Genomic DNA, 13,761 nt, shown 5'->3' on the forward strand with positions numbered 1-13,761 from the left:
GTGCCTTAACCACTAAGCTATTAGGTGAGTGGGCACTCTTCCTAGGTTATTTAGATGGCTCCCCTGATAAGTCATTTTGAGCTTTCACTCAGTGTGAGTTGGATCCATATGTGATGCCGCTGAATAGGGGTTCCCGGCTGAAAGAACAAGAGAGGCATTTGTGTTTTTTTTCTGGGTGGATTATAAGTATTGAAGGCTGCTTCTTTTCAAAACAGAATTGCTATGCATCGATGAAGGTGTATTTGGGTTGGTCTCTGATAGTGGAGGAGACTGCCCCCAGTGCATCTTCCTAAATGGATTTGGGTTACAGTCTGAGGCAGGATATGCAGTTTCTGTGGTACCTTATGCACAAAGACTTCAAGGTAGATTGAGACTGGGACTCAAGAATGTACTTTGTAGCAATTACATTTTCTTTTCAGGTCATGCAAACACTAACCAAATCTGACCTTCTACTGATTTCTTCTAGTGAAATCTAACAAGATCAGAGTTCAAATAGTGATGCTGAAGGTCAGTACAGCAGTACCTGATACAATACTAGCAGCCAAACATAACACTGGCATTAGAAAAACAATCAGTTACATTCTGCAGGAATTGATTTCTAGCTGAGTTAGAAATTGCTATCAGGAGCCTACTCCACCTACCTTATAAATCTTTGGTAGTTGTCTCATACTGTGCATGTGGCTATATCTTTTTTGTTGTTGTTGCAATTATGTGGGTAATGACATAAAGCTACAATGCCACTGCTTAAAAGAAAACAGTGAAGTGTTATCCAACATCCAGAATATTATTTCTTTTTCTAATACATACTAATAAACTAAACAAAACACTAATGCAGATTTGACAGAACAATTATATTGATAAATGATTATTATTAGGCTTGAATGTGCTTACCATGGTGATCCTGGAACAGGAGTAGATGCCACAGGCTTGTTGCCATTGGATGTTCTGTCATCTTCATTTACTAGTTTTAAAGAATGATCCTTGACATAGAAATAGACAAAGATTAGTCAGCAATTGAAACTGATACCCAAGAGTGCCAATAAAATACAAATGACTTCATTTTAACTGGAAGTGGATTAGACAAATCTTGGTTGTTCCATTTGGTTGAATGTGACCAACCGTCTACATCTAAGCCAGCTAGGGTAAACTGAAAAAGAACATAACCACTGCCTTGTTTAGAATATTGCATATAGAAAACTGGAGACGTAAAGATGTGTTTGTAAGTAGCATTGATAATGGTGCATTTGGGATTCTTCATACAATTTTGTCCATGTTACCATATTATCAGAAAAAAAATATGGGCTGTGAGACTTGAAAAGTTCATAATCAGGGAGGGATATAGCATCTGAAAAGTCACCTAAATACAAGGCAACCTAAGTTAAATGCAGACCCAAAGCAAACTTGTACATACAGAAAAGCATGAGGAAAAAGTAGAATGGATAATGTTGCTTGAGTGTTACGTCGACTACAAAACACTTCTGCAAGTACTGGAAATGAAAAGTCTGTAGGAGGCAACCTGAATGATATGTTGCTGAAAGTGCTTGCAGTAAGGACTGCATGCAGTGAGGTGGATGGTGCTTTGCATAAGTTAATAATGGTTCTGTCACTCTTAGATGCTTAAATGTAGGCAATTTCACATTACTCTGCAAATGAATGATAGTCAAAACTGTCTCTTCTCTAGCTTCCATCAGCTATGTTACCTACTCTGAAACCATGTATATGCATTGGTGTGTGTGTGTGTGCGCGCACGCGTGTGCATGCATATTTGATAATGTTTTTGATGCTACCAAACCTTGCACTGATGTATTTTTGATTTATTTGGAAATACAGCTCATTCACAAATAGGCAAATTCATAAACATCCCTTTATCTGGTACTCTAGAATCTACAGTTAGCAAGTGTTTAAACAGATAAGAAAAGCAATTTATCTTCCCCTTTCACTCATAATTTTCCTTCTGAGGATATTTCCTAAATCTCCAACTATGGATTATTATAAAGCTCTGTTCATCCACCTCATCTCAGCAGCCATCCAACTGATAGCCATAGCATGGAAATGGGTAATCTTGCCAAATAAGGGAGAATGGACAGAGAGAATATGGCACATATTCACCATGGAAAAGGTATGGATTTTTACTCCACCTCTTTGCCATACTATAAATATCTAATGCAAGAGGGTCATAAAAGAAAAGCATCACAGTTATACAGCAATGTGGAGATACAAGTCTATTAAAAATGAAAAGACAGCATGAGACATAGTCCCGCCCTGCTTCTGAGTAAAACCTAATAGATAGCTGAGGTTGAGGGAAGTAACTGAAACATTTATATAGATAATAACAGTTTTCACTCCCAAATGTGTTACAACATTCTTTATATATGTGTTTTTGATATAGTTATATGGTTGTGTTTATAAAAATAAAGGAAAAAAGGAAAATCAATTTATATTAGTAACTTAAAGAAATGAATGGAAAAGAGGCAGGAGGGATAATAATAGCTGAACACAGCATTAATGCTTGAAAGAAAATCATATGATTAAAAAATAATAAGCAAGTACACAAAGCTGGTCATCTTCCAAGTATTTTACAAATGCTAAGCACTCAGTAATACTTTTGATACCTAGTGCATCCCTAGAGATAGAGGCAGATGCAGTGCCTGAGTGATGAATGACTGAAACATTATGGCTGCATAAAGTATAATGATGCCAAAGGTGCTGGAAAGTATGGAAGGGGCAGACAAGCAAATAAAAATAAGAATGGAACAGTAATGTCTGCTATACCTTTACACAACGCTTAGGGTGCTCTCCCTGTAGTTGTGGTGTAAACCTGTGTGTGCATGGGAGGCAGCAGACTGGGTGCTCTACCCATGGCTGTGGTATAAACAGCACACTGGCCACACATGCCACATTTGGGAAGTGCAGTGTATGCAGATGGCAATGTATTGCATGGCATGCTGCCATAGCAGTACCTGGAATAGCACTGTCTTCTACTCAAAGGGGACAAGCATATCAACAAACTGGCATGTTAAAAGTGCTCTTTTATACTAACTCATAGATACTAATAATTTGGCATTACCTATTATTAATTGTTAATTTTTTTAAGATCTGCATCAGGAAAGCAAGTTTTTCTATTAACTTGAAGGGAACTAGGTTCAGGTTCTTTATCTTTTAGAAGACAGTAATGAAAAAGATATGTATAAAAAGATGTTTCTGGGTTTTTGGTTGTGGCCGTGTTGGTCTAAGGAGATACTCCCTATGCCTGAAGAAGGGTGATTGCACCCGAAGGCTTGCAAAGAACTTTTTTCCAACTACTCAGTTGGTCTAATAAAAGATATCACATCTACCCAAAGAACCTTGCCCGTATTAAAAGACTGTACCTATGCTAATAATAATGCATGTATATAATGTTTAAGTATGTATATGGATCTATGAAACACATAAAGAAAACATTTGTAATCCATTCATGTCAAATTCATATCTATATTTAAGAACTGTGTGCATGATCTTAAGAAGGAATTAACAGTACATTCATTGAGTACACATAAGATTGCAAATGGGAACACTGCAATGGCAATAAAGTGGGACACTAGTAATAAGACCAGGCTCTTATCTCTAGGGGCTTCTGGAGAAGCTCTGCACAAACATCTGGAATTTGGGAATCTATAGATATTTGATGGTGGTGCTTTGGGGATCCTGATTTTCTAAACCATTTAAACTGCCATAATAAAAGACAAAAAAAAATCCGAGCTCTATCAAAGTGAAGGCTTCATGTCTCTGACTATTCCTGACTTGAAACAAAGGAGAGAAGGAAAGAAGAAGGAAGGAAGTCAGGAAGCCTCCTACAAGACATAAGAATATCCATGGAAATAAACAATTTCTGAATTATGGGCTACTTGTTTCTTCAGTTGTCCATTGGTTGAATTTCAAACACAGATGCAAAACAGTTTCCACTCATTCTCTTCATTCTTTCCCTCCCCCTCCCCCTTTTTTACATACAAGCAGATAACAAAATCTGATCAGGAAGAAAGAAAGATGTAGATTGTCTTTTCTGTTACTAAAATAATTAGGAGGCCCACAAATACTACAGCACTGAAGGCTGCATAAGATACCCAGGCAGAGAGTTTTGATAGACTGCTCATAAAACACAAAGTATATGGAATAATCCTGTATCAAGAGGAAAAGTTTCAGATCACGCAATAGGCCTTTGCTCACTCTCTAGTTTCTGGTATTCAATATTATTATAATGCCTTTTAAAAGAGAACAAAATCTATAATAAGAAACAGACCTTATTGTCATCATTCTCTGTAGGTTTAGTTTTCCTGTCACTGTGTAAAATCAAGGTCCGTGGACAGGAGGCTCTCTTTGATTCTTTGCCATTATCTGTAAAGGAAAAATAATTTTAAAATTCATAATAAATGTACTATCAGTGACCCCTTGAGGTGTCTTGAGGACTTATACCCCTTAGAGAATAAACTCCCTGGTTAGACAAAATGTTACATTATTAATAATGAGCAAATGTGCTGTTTGGTAGAACTGATCTGTCAAATCTTCAGAGCCAAACTGCCTTAACATTTTTTTTGCTTGTGGCACTAAGCTAACAGGTTCTGAAGGCACTGCTTGTGTCATCTAAGAGAACGTGGAGGCCTGGGGTGAAATTACAATCTAAGTTAGGGACAGAACTATAAACCTGCAGTGATGGAAACAAAGCAACTTTATAAGTATTTATGGACTGCCATTGTGCTATGTGCTGATAAACTCCTACCTTAGAATGTCAACCAGGTCAGGAAACAATGGGATGAGGTAAAACAAAAGAAAACGACATGAAGATCAAAATATCCTCCCCCCCCACCCCCCGGCTGAAACTCTACTGTTTCTTTCTCACTCAATGCTTTATTGAAAGAAGGTCTCCCTCTTGCTCTCATTGATACCAATGATAAAACTCTTCTTGACCTTTTTAGGAACACAGATTTCATAGATTTTCAGGGTTGGAAGGGACCTCAGCAGATCATTGAGTCCAACGTCCTGCCCTGGGCAGGAAAGAACGCTGAGGTCAGACAACCCCAGCCAGGTGTTTGTCCAGTCTCTTCTTAAAGACCCCCAAGGTAGGGGAGAGCACCACCGCCCTTGGAAGCCCATTCCAGATTCTGGTAACTTGTACTGTAAAGAAGTTCTTCTTAATGTTTAGTATAAATCTGCTCTCTGTCAGTTTATGGCCATTGTTTCTAGTTACTCCAAGAGGTGCCCTGGTAAACAGAGCATCTCCTATTCCTTTGCTGTGCCCCCCACCCCCCTTGGTCAAATTCATAGACAGCCACCAAATCCCCTCTCAGCATTCTCTTATGGAGGCTAAAGAGATCTAGGTCCTTCGACCTCTCCTCATAGGACCTATCCTGCAGGCCTCTAATCTTATGAGTGGCCGTCCTCTGGACCCTCTCAAGGTTATCCACATTCCTCTTGAAGTGCGACGCACAAAACTGAACACAGTACTCCAACTGATGCCTTACCAGTGCTGCATAGAGGGGAAGTATCATGTCCCTAGACCTGTATGTGATGCATCTGTTAATGCATGATAGATCACTTCGTTGCATTGCAGATTCATATTAATCTTTGAGTCAACTATGATTCCAAGATCCCTTTGTGCTGCTGTGCTGCTTAGCATGTCCTCCCCCAATCTGTATGTGTACTGATAACTCCTTCTCCCTAGGTGCAGTACTCTGCTCTTATCCTTGTTAAACTGCATCCTATTTTGTTCTGCCCACTTTCCAGCTTGTTCAAATCTGCCTGTATCTGCTCCCTGAGCAGATCATATATATGTTCTTAACTGTTCAGAGCTCCTCTGAAACAGCAGTCTACAAAGTTATTGGGTTTGCTGAAATATGAAGTCTACGTATACTGAAAATGTCTTAGGCAAATACTTAGGCAAACACTTACAGGACTGATAATAGCTGTAAATCTGAGGAAGGCAGAGGAAATGGGCATTCAGTTAAACAGTTATTTGAAAGTGGTCCCTTGAAACAGGAGGCTCAAAATTAGGTAATCTCACATACCGTAGATTTCAGCCTTTTTACTGCCTAGTATCTTACATAATCAAAATTTGCACAGGTGTAAATCAATTTACACCTGTGTAAAAAAATTCCTTATTCAAAGTAAAATGCTACTTTGTATAGGAAATGACAGAAGACATCAAAGAAAGCCATGCTCCTTTATGTATATTTCATGATATGGCAGGGTTCTTTTCTCATTTCCCCTTAATTTAACCAAATTTGGTTAACACTTTTTCACAGGTCAGAAGAGGTTATGATCACAAACTACCATATTTACTAAAATCCAAGACAAGGTTTTTCCTCCCAAGCAATATTAAGTACTGTCCTGGGGAAGGTAACTGCTCAGCTCTGGCTTGGCCCTGGGCTTGAAGATGATGCAGGAGCTGAACTGCTGCCTTCCCTAAGCCAGGGTGGGTTGTATGGAAGGGGAGAGGGCACATGGCCAGGGGACTGTGGGGAAGACTGCATGGTGAGGGAGGGTATGCAGGGAAGACTTACCTGTGTAGCTTGGGGAGAGTGTAGGGGAGACCTGCCCCTCTCCAGTGTGCTTCTCCCTTATGCCCCTCTCCAGCATGTTTCCCTGCACCCCACCCAGCTTACCGTCTGCTCCAGCTGTCCCCTCCAGCCCCAGACCAGTCATCACTTTTGTCTAGATGAGCAGGGCAGCATCAGGCAGGGGCTGCCACTGTGGACTGCTCTGGAGGTGGAGCAGAGCAGCAGAAGGTAAGTGATGGGACAGATGCAGGGGGTGGAGTGGCAGATATGGTGGGGGGCAGGACAGTTGGCAGGGATCAGGCACACGGGGGGGTAAAGGGCAGGGGGATAGGCAGCACATGGGAGCAGGGGGTAAGGAGGTAGGCACATGCATGGGTGGGCTAGAGGCATGGGATTCAGGTGGCAGGGGACAAGGGGAAAGATAAGTAGCAGGGGAGGACAGGGTCAAATATGGCCAGGGAGTCCAATCTAAGGGGCAGAGGTCTGGCCTCTTGCCCCCTACCACTTCTTTCCTCACTGTAGCAGTGAGAGAAGGGAATGAAGATGACCTTCCATGACTTAGATTCTATCCATGGAAAACTGTAACAAATTTATACATTTCCATGGATAGAATCTAATTATCAGGGGCTGGGTCCACCTTAAATCCGAAGGTATCTTGGATTCAGATAAATATGGTATGTGGAGCATAAAAAGAAGAAATTATATGCTTTATGATATTCCAAAGCTTGGACTACATGATTTAAGGGGACTTCTGGACTTAAAGGTCTATGAATCTATGTAATGGGCCCCATACTATTAAGTTTAGATTTAATTTCAAACTCTGCAAAGCTCAGGGATATTTATCTATACATTTTCTCTGCTGAGCAATTTCCAATCAAACATCATGGTAATAACATGTCAAGCAAAAATTTCTGCAGTAGACTATATACTGACAAGTGTTACTTTATTTCCCTAGCATACATATCTGAAATTTTTGATCAAAGCAGAACAATTTGTTAAAATGGAACTGGAATGATTCAGAAATGTGTCTTCTTGCAAAAGTACACTATGGTGCCATAGCTATGTGCAGTAGAAATGATGGTCTACAATCTATACCTGCAACACGTACTTTTTATATTTACTAATTAAACTATTAATGGATCTAGTAATGAAGCTTTTCTTACTCTCTCAGGTCCTTACTCCCATACATATACATATACATATTAAAGATATATTACTGGTTTGAAACCAAAACAGTGATCAAGGTAAATAAATGGTTAAACAGCTGCTCCTTCCTTGGATTACTCAAAGGTGAAAGAAGAATTGGTGATGGGATTATTGGGAATTTACCTAATCTGAAAGAATAAAACAAACAAAACAAAACGAAACAAAAAAAAACCCCCAGCTTCATATTCATTAGGCATCTGTATTCTATTTTTTCTTGTTTATTGCTGTATTTCTATAATTAGAAGCCCTTTAGCCCCCCTCTAGTCATTCCCTATGATTCATTAATCAAAAAGTAACTCTATTTTTCATGTAAGAATTATTTCATGACAAGGGCATCAGAATTTGTGGAGAAGCTCACACAGGGGACAGGGAACCCTGAGACACCACATATTCTGCAGCAACACTAATTCTCAGAGACTTATAGAAATACTGTTTTGTTTTATTAAACCAGGTAAAGCACCAGAGCCCATTTAGCATTTGTAAAAAACAAAGACAAAAAACCCTCCATGCAAGGCTTTAAATTTGTTGAAAATCTCAGTGACTATGAAAGGAATACCTACTACAACAGAAAATATCTCTAGTTTTTCCTTCCCCTCAAATGTTCCCTCTTTTCAGTAGACACACTAATTATATCTTATTTTAAAATCTTATTAGCAGTGTAAGAATTTGTAAATGAGACATTTAATTTGTTCATTGCTTCCACAGTTTCAAACAAAAAGGTGAACATCTGGGATTTTACTGGTAAAATGTCAGGCCAAGAACTGAACTTGTTTTCACTTGCTTTTACATACTACAAAGCACCAGAAAAGTGAGACTGAGTAGACAGAATCAGATTAATAGGAAGACATCAAAGTTGATCTGATGGGCTTGATACATTTTATAAAGATTTTGTAAAACAAATCAAAAGAAAATCTGATTCTTCTTCCTTTTGATATATTTTAGAGGTACTACTTTTAGGACAAAACAATTCAACTAAAAGGGTTTTGAAAAAGTCAAAGGGATGTCAGAGTCTAGATCCCATTTTTCCTTTTAAACTCTCTCCCCTATCAGTATTATTTAGAAAGTAAAAGTAGTAAAGCGATGTAGGGAACAAGTCACACATCTGAAACATAATGAACAAGGCATGCATACCTGAATAATCCCATAAGACATTTCACAACTAATCACACAATAAAATATATTTACAAAAAAATAGGTAAACAGTTTGGAATAGCGTGTATATTCAACAGAATCTGACAAAAATGATTAAAAAACAGGAATAAAAAGCTAAATTCACTAAATACATTATATACCTCAGATTAATTAATTTTAAGACATATGGTACTTTTAGAACCATTGACACTAATCTCCTGTATAAAAAAAGGCCATATAAAAAGCCACAGAATTTCAGCCAAGGGATTCTTGCATCTAGCACAACAATATGTAGCTGAACTAGATCACATATAGCTGAGAAGTGTTGTCACAGCACAAGCTTTTTGCTAATGAGGGCACCTGAGAACTAGAAAAACATTAGAGCTGGATTTGCTGGAAAAGCGAACAATGCTCACAGAGGCCACCTACGGACTAAAACCAGAAGCTTCAGCTGCCCATAAGGGGGAATCTTAACAGGTCACTTCAAACATTTCTCTCTTCTATACCTGCTGAAAGAAAGGACATCTATTGAGATGCATGTTTACGCTCTCTTGTATTTGGTACATTAGTCTACAGATTTGATCTTCCCTTCTTAAATCAACTCTTCCCCAATTCAGTTTAATAAAAGTTCATAAAATATACTGTAGTCTGACAATTAAGATAACATGATTTCAAGAAAAACTTTTTTCCTCTTAAGCTTAGTACCATAATTAACAAGGATATGTTGCTATAGTTGTTTTACTGCCACCTAAGGGTGCGCTGGAGACTTTTGAATAAAGACATTTGATTAACAAGACTTCTCTACATTTTTGCTGCAGGTAGAACTGAATGAATAATAATTCATAACATAAAAGTAAAGTGTTACCAGAGGCATTATCTTTGGTGTATTACACAATATGTGTGTAAACAATTTATATATATTATTAAAGATAGGACCCTGCAGTTATTATTGTACTTATTTAACAGGAAGGAAGGAAGAAAGGAAGCAAGCAAGCAAGCACAAAGCAGACACTATTCAGTGCTGTGAATTAACTGTAAAGATTCAGAGCTATCAGCTCTGTTAATTAATGGTAAAGATTAAGGGCCAGATCCTCAGCTGGTATAAACTGGTTTATCATCAATAAAGTCCATACAGTATAGCTGATTTACATCAGCTTAAGAGCTGTGGTCCTTATATGCTAGGGCCTATATGTTTAAAGGTATTTAGACACCTAACCTTCATTGAAATTAATAATATATACACTTTTGAAATTTGTGTGTTAGGTGTCTAAAAGCCCTTTTAAAACTCTCCCTAAATTTCTTAGATATCATTATATTCACATTAAGTTCATGTACCTAAAAGCTCTATGTTTTATTGCCATACCTATACCTCTCCTACTCCTTCTGCATGTGTGTCTTCCTGTACAAATCTATTCTTCGTTGTACCTTCTTCTTTGGACTTGATTGTGTTTTTGGGCAGGATCCTGTGTTAGTGTCAGCATGCAGTCCAAAATATGTCCTAATGCTTTTCTGTCTTCTCTCTACTGCCCATATTATTTATTTATTTAGTGTCTTTCATTATGCTGTATTTTCTGCCTAGTGCAATCTCCTTCTTATCTGCCAAGCTTTCTATCTCTTCTCCTTAAAACTTCCCTCTGAGCAATCATTTTTCTTTCCTTCTTCCCCAACAATGTCCATACCAGTTCTCTTCTGCACTACTGTCCTGCAGATTTACTGCATGGCAGAAATACAGGAAGAAAAGTAACATGAGAGAATTCTATGTCCCCGGTCCATAAATATGTGAAACACCTGTAATGCATCTGGTATAGAAGAAAAGACTTTTCTGTTGTCTAGGACTTTTTCAGGTTTGCAGCCAAGTCTCTCAGTACTGCCCAGTACATCATACACCATAACTTTATGCTGGATAGACTACACCAGGGGCAGCAACATTTTTGGGCAGAGTGCCAAAAACATCCACAACCTTGACTAGTAACATGTTGACGTGCCAGGGTTGGGCAGTAGGGGAGCCACAAAGGGCCCAATCCTTGTTGTGGAACCCCCTTCTCCACTGTGTACCTTGAGGTACTCATGCCAAACAAAAAGCCTTTGCATGCCATACTTTGGCACCTGTGCCCGCCTCCATTCGATTAGGTGCTCCCGTGCGGCCTTAGCCTGGACTATGGACCGCGCCTGCCCTGGGCTCACGGGTGGACCCCACAGGCTACCCCTGCTGACGTCAGGGGGTCCCCTTAACTCATCTGCCACGACTTGGGATGTTACTTCAGTGGAGGGGTTCCCCTTTGGGGCAGCCTCCAGGGTCGTCGCACCTCCCGGCGGGCACTCACATGGCTCCGACCTCCCCTACACGCCAGCCACTCGCCACCTTGGGGTGCCGATCTTCGGGCCCCTTTGGCATTCTCTGCTCTCCCCAATCTCTGCCCATGGCCTGCCAGCTACGTGCCTGAGTCTTCGGGCCTTGGTGTATGGTCCTCGAAGTCCTTGGACCTGGTCCCTCCAATCTGACACCCTACTGCCCTATACTGATCACCCTGTGACGTGATGTGCCAATCCCACCACCGTGACAACTGAGACCCCAAGCTACTGGGCCAGGAGGCCCCGAAGGATGCCTCTGGTCTATGGGCTGCGTGGATTCCCCTAGGCCTGGGTTCCACAGTCCCGGCGGCTCACCCCACTCAGGTATTGAGTCCCCGCCTCTTCCTAGGGCCGCAGTGGGCCACGTAGGTCACCTGTGAGGTCCCTCTTTGGGTCTTCAGCCGCCCTCCGGTGCAGCCCGATAAGGCTCCATTGGCCACATTCCCAGTTACCTCCTCTCCTAAGCTTTAATGCCAGTTCCTTCTCTGCTCTAAGTGCCGGTGTGTGCCGACGTTACTCTCTCCCTACTTCTGCTACCAGTCTCTCCACCGGTGCTGCTGCCGGGTCTATCCCAGGTGCTGTCGCTGTGGCCTCCGCCGGCTACTTCACCGGCGTAACTCCTGGCTCTGCTGCCGCCTCTACTGACGGCGTCACTGCCGACTCCGTCAGCTCCGCTGCCAGCCTCGCTGCCGGCTTCTATGCTAAAGTTGCTGCCGGTGTTCCTGCCGGCTCCGTTGTCGGTGTCGTTGCTGCCTCTGTTGACTCCCCTGTCGGAGCCTCTCCAGGCTCCACCCCCAACTCTCCATACTGCTGGGTGTGGCGGCTGAGCCCCTCCGAGGGAGGGTTCTCCCCTCAAGCCTCTGCTTGTCAGCCACCTCTCCGCATCATCGGAGCCGCTTTTTATCTCCGCCGGGCAGCGTCTCCCACCCACGCTGCTCGGCCGCAGCTGAATATATGCGCGGCTAATTATCCGCAATGGCGGTCTCGCCGTGTGCATCTCCTCCAGCTCTTCGGGCTCTGTGGGAGGTAAGTGGGGCTCTACTTTGGCCTGGGCCCCTCCTGCAACCCCAGCTCCCCTGGGACAGCACCGATGCTGGAGGTTGCCTACTCTTGAACTACGTTCTTTGCCATTCTGATATGCAATTTTTTCCCCACACCATTGTTGGTCAGTACATCTCATTGTCCAAAACCAAAAAATCATACTTCATTATATTAATTTCTCCCACTGAAGAGGAATTCTGAATTAGTGTAACAAAAATGAGGAGAAAAAAAAATTGCAAGTGTACTGGTCTCCTCAATTGTGACCTTCTTTCAAAACAATCTCATTGGATCCTTTCAGTCTATAAAGGAAACCAGTTCACAAGTCTCTTCAGCTAGGAACAGACATTACACACAACCTGGTTTAAGTGATCAGAATCTGGTTTAAAGCTGTAACAGGACAGATGTTGAGTGCACATAAACCAGTTTCAAAATGGCTGAAACTGGTTTGAGATAAACCTGGTTGAATGTAATATTAGACTTAACTGATTTGGGTCAAACCAGTTTATGTAATCTCTGTCCCAGACCCTTGGCTGGTTTAAACTAAACCAGATACCCCCAGCATCCTGGCATGCACTCCGGGCTTGGCAGGACTCTCTGCTCCACAGAAGGACTGGCCCCTTCCCTCTGCTCCCTGGCTGCAGCTCCAGGACAGACTTGCAGGCACTGAAAGTCTGCTTGGCTTGTCCCTGCTAAGCAGGGATTATTCCCCCCTCCCCTATGCCTTACACAGACACCTCAGCATTAGCTGGCAGACCACATGCTGGCTACAGTCTGTGCTGTGGGAGACGACAGAGACAGACAGGCTTTTGGAGCTAATCAACAGGTCACTTAATGTCCTTACTTGGAAAACCTGTTTAAGAAGAGCTGTTTAAGAACAGCTCCATTAGTTAATGGAGAGAGGCTTTGTTTTCTTAACTGGTTGATAAACGCTGAGCTAGGGGTGATAAATATTCCCTGCTGGGCTGCTTGGGAAGAGTGGGAGGGAGGAATAATCAGAGCATCTTTCTGACACCTGGCCATGCCCCCCCTCAGTTCAGTGCTGTGGAAGCAAGTGAGGGCTGCTCTAGCACCCCCCAGATTCTAGCCTGAGCCACTGCAGGCATGTACCCCCATGTCAAGAATGAAAAGGGAATGTCTATAAATCAGTTCAAGTTTTGCAGATTAGACTAACATGCAAAGATTGAATCAATTCAGGCCCAGGTTTTTTGAATGTCTGTCCCTAGCCTTTATGTTCACTGGGTACCCTCATCATTTTATTTTATTAAGTATTAAAGGTTTTCAGCCCATTATAGTTATTTTCAGTTTGACAATTTTTGACACAGGAAAGAGATTTTAGCCCAATCTATACTCTGTTATACAGCCTCTTTATAGTTCTTGCTGCTATACTGTCCTCTGATGTCTGTGCTGTTTCCCACAGAATACCAAGATTAAAGCAGTCAAGGCACTCAATGGTCCTGGCCCAGGATAGCCACAAGATCAGGTAATGCTCTAACATGCTGCA

At 41.5% G+C, this 13,761-nt stretch overlaps 1 protein-coding gene across 1 annotated transcript in view; it reads right to left on the reverse strand.

Annotated features, from left to right (window-relative positions):
• The window catches only part of TCERG1L (transcription elongation regulator 1 like), a 233,753-nt gene that overhangs the window by 50,640 nt on the left and 169,352 nt on the right, over nt 1-13,761 (reverse strand). Inside the window, exons 5-6 of the mRNA XM_025206707.1 lie at nt 4,277-4,371; nt 892-980 (exon numbers count right to left, since the gene is read on the reverse strand). Coding sequence (XP_025062492.1) covers nt 892-980; nt 4,277-4,371 — 184 coding nt within the window. The remainder of the gene's footprint in view (nt 1-891; nt 981-4,276; nt 4,372-13,761) is intronic.

Source organism: Alligator sinensis, unplaced genomic scaffold (genome assembly GCF_000455745.1).
Source record: "Alligator sinensis unplaced genomic scaffold, ASM45574v1 scaffold1055_1, whole genome shotgun sequence".
Classification (NCBI taxonomy): Eukaryota; Metazoa; Chordata; order Crocodylia; family Alligatoridae; genus Alligator; species Alligator sinensis.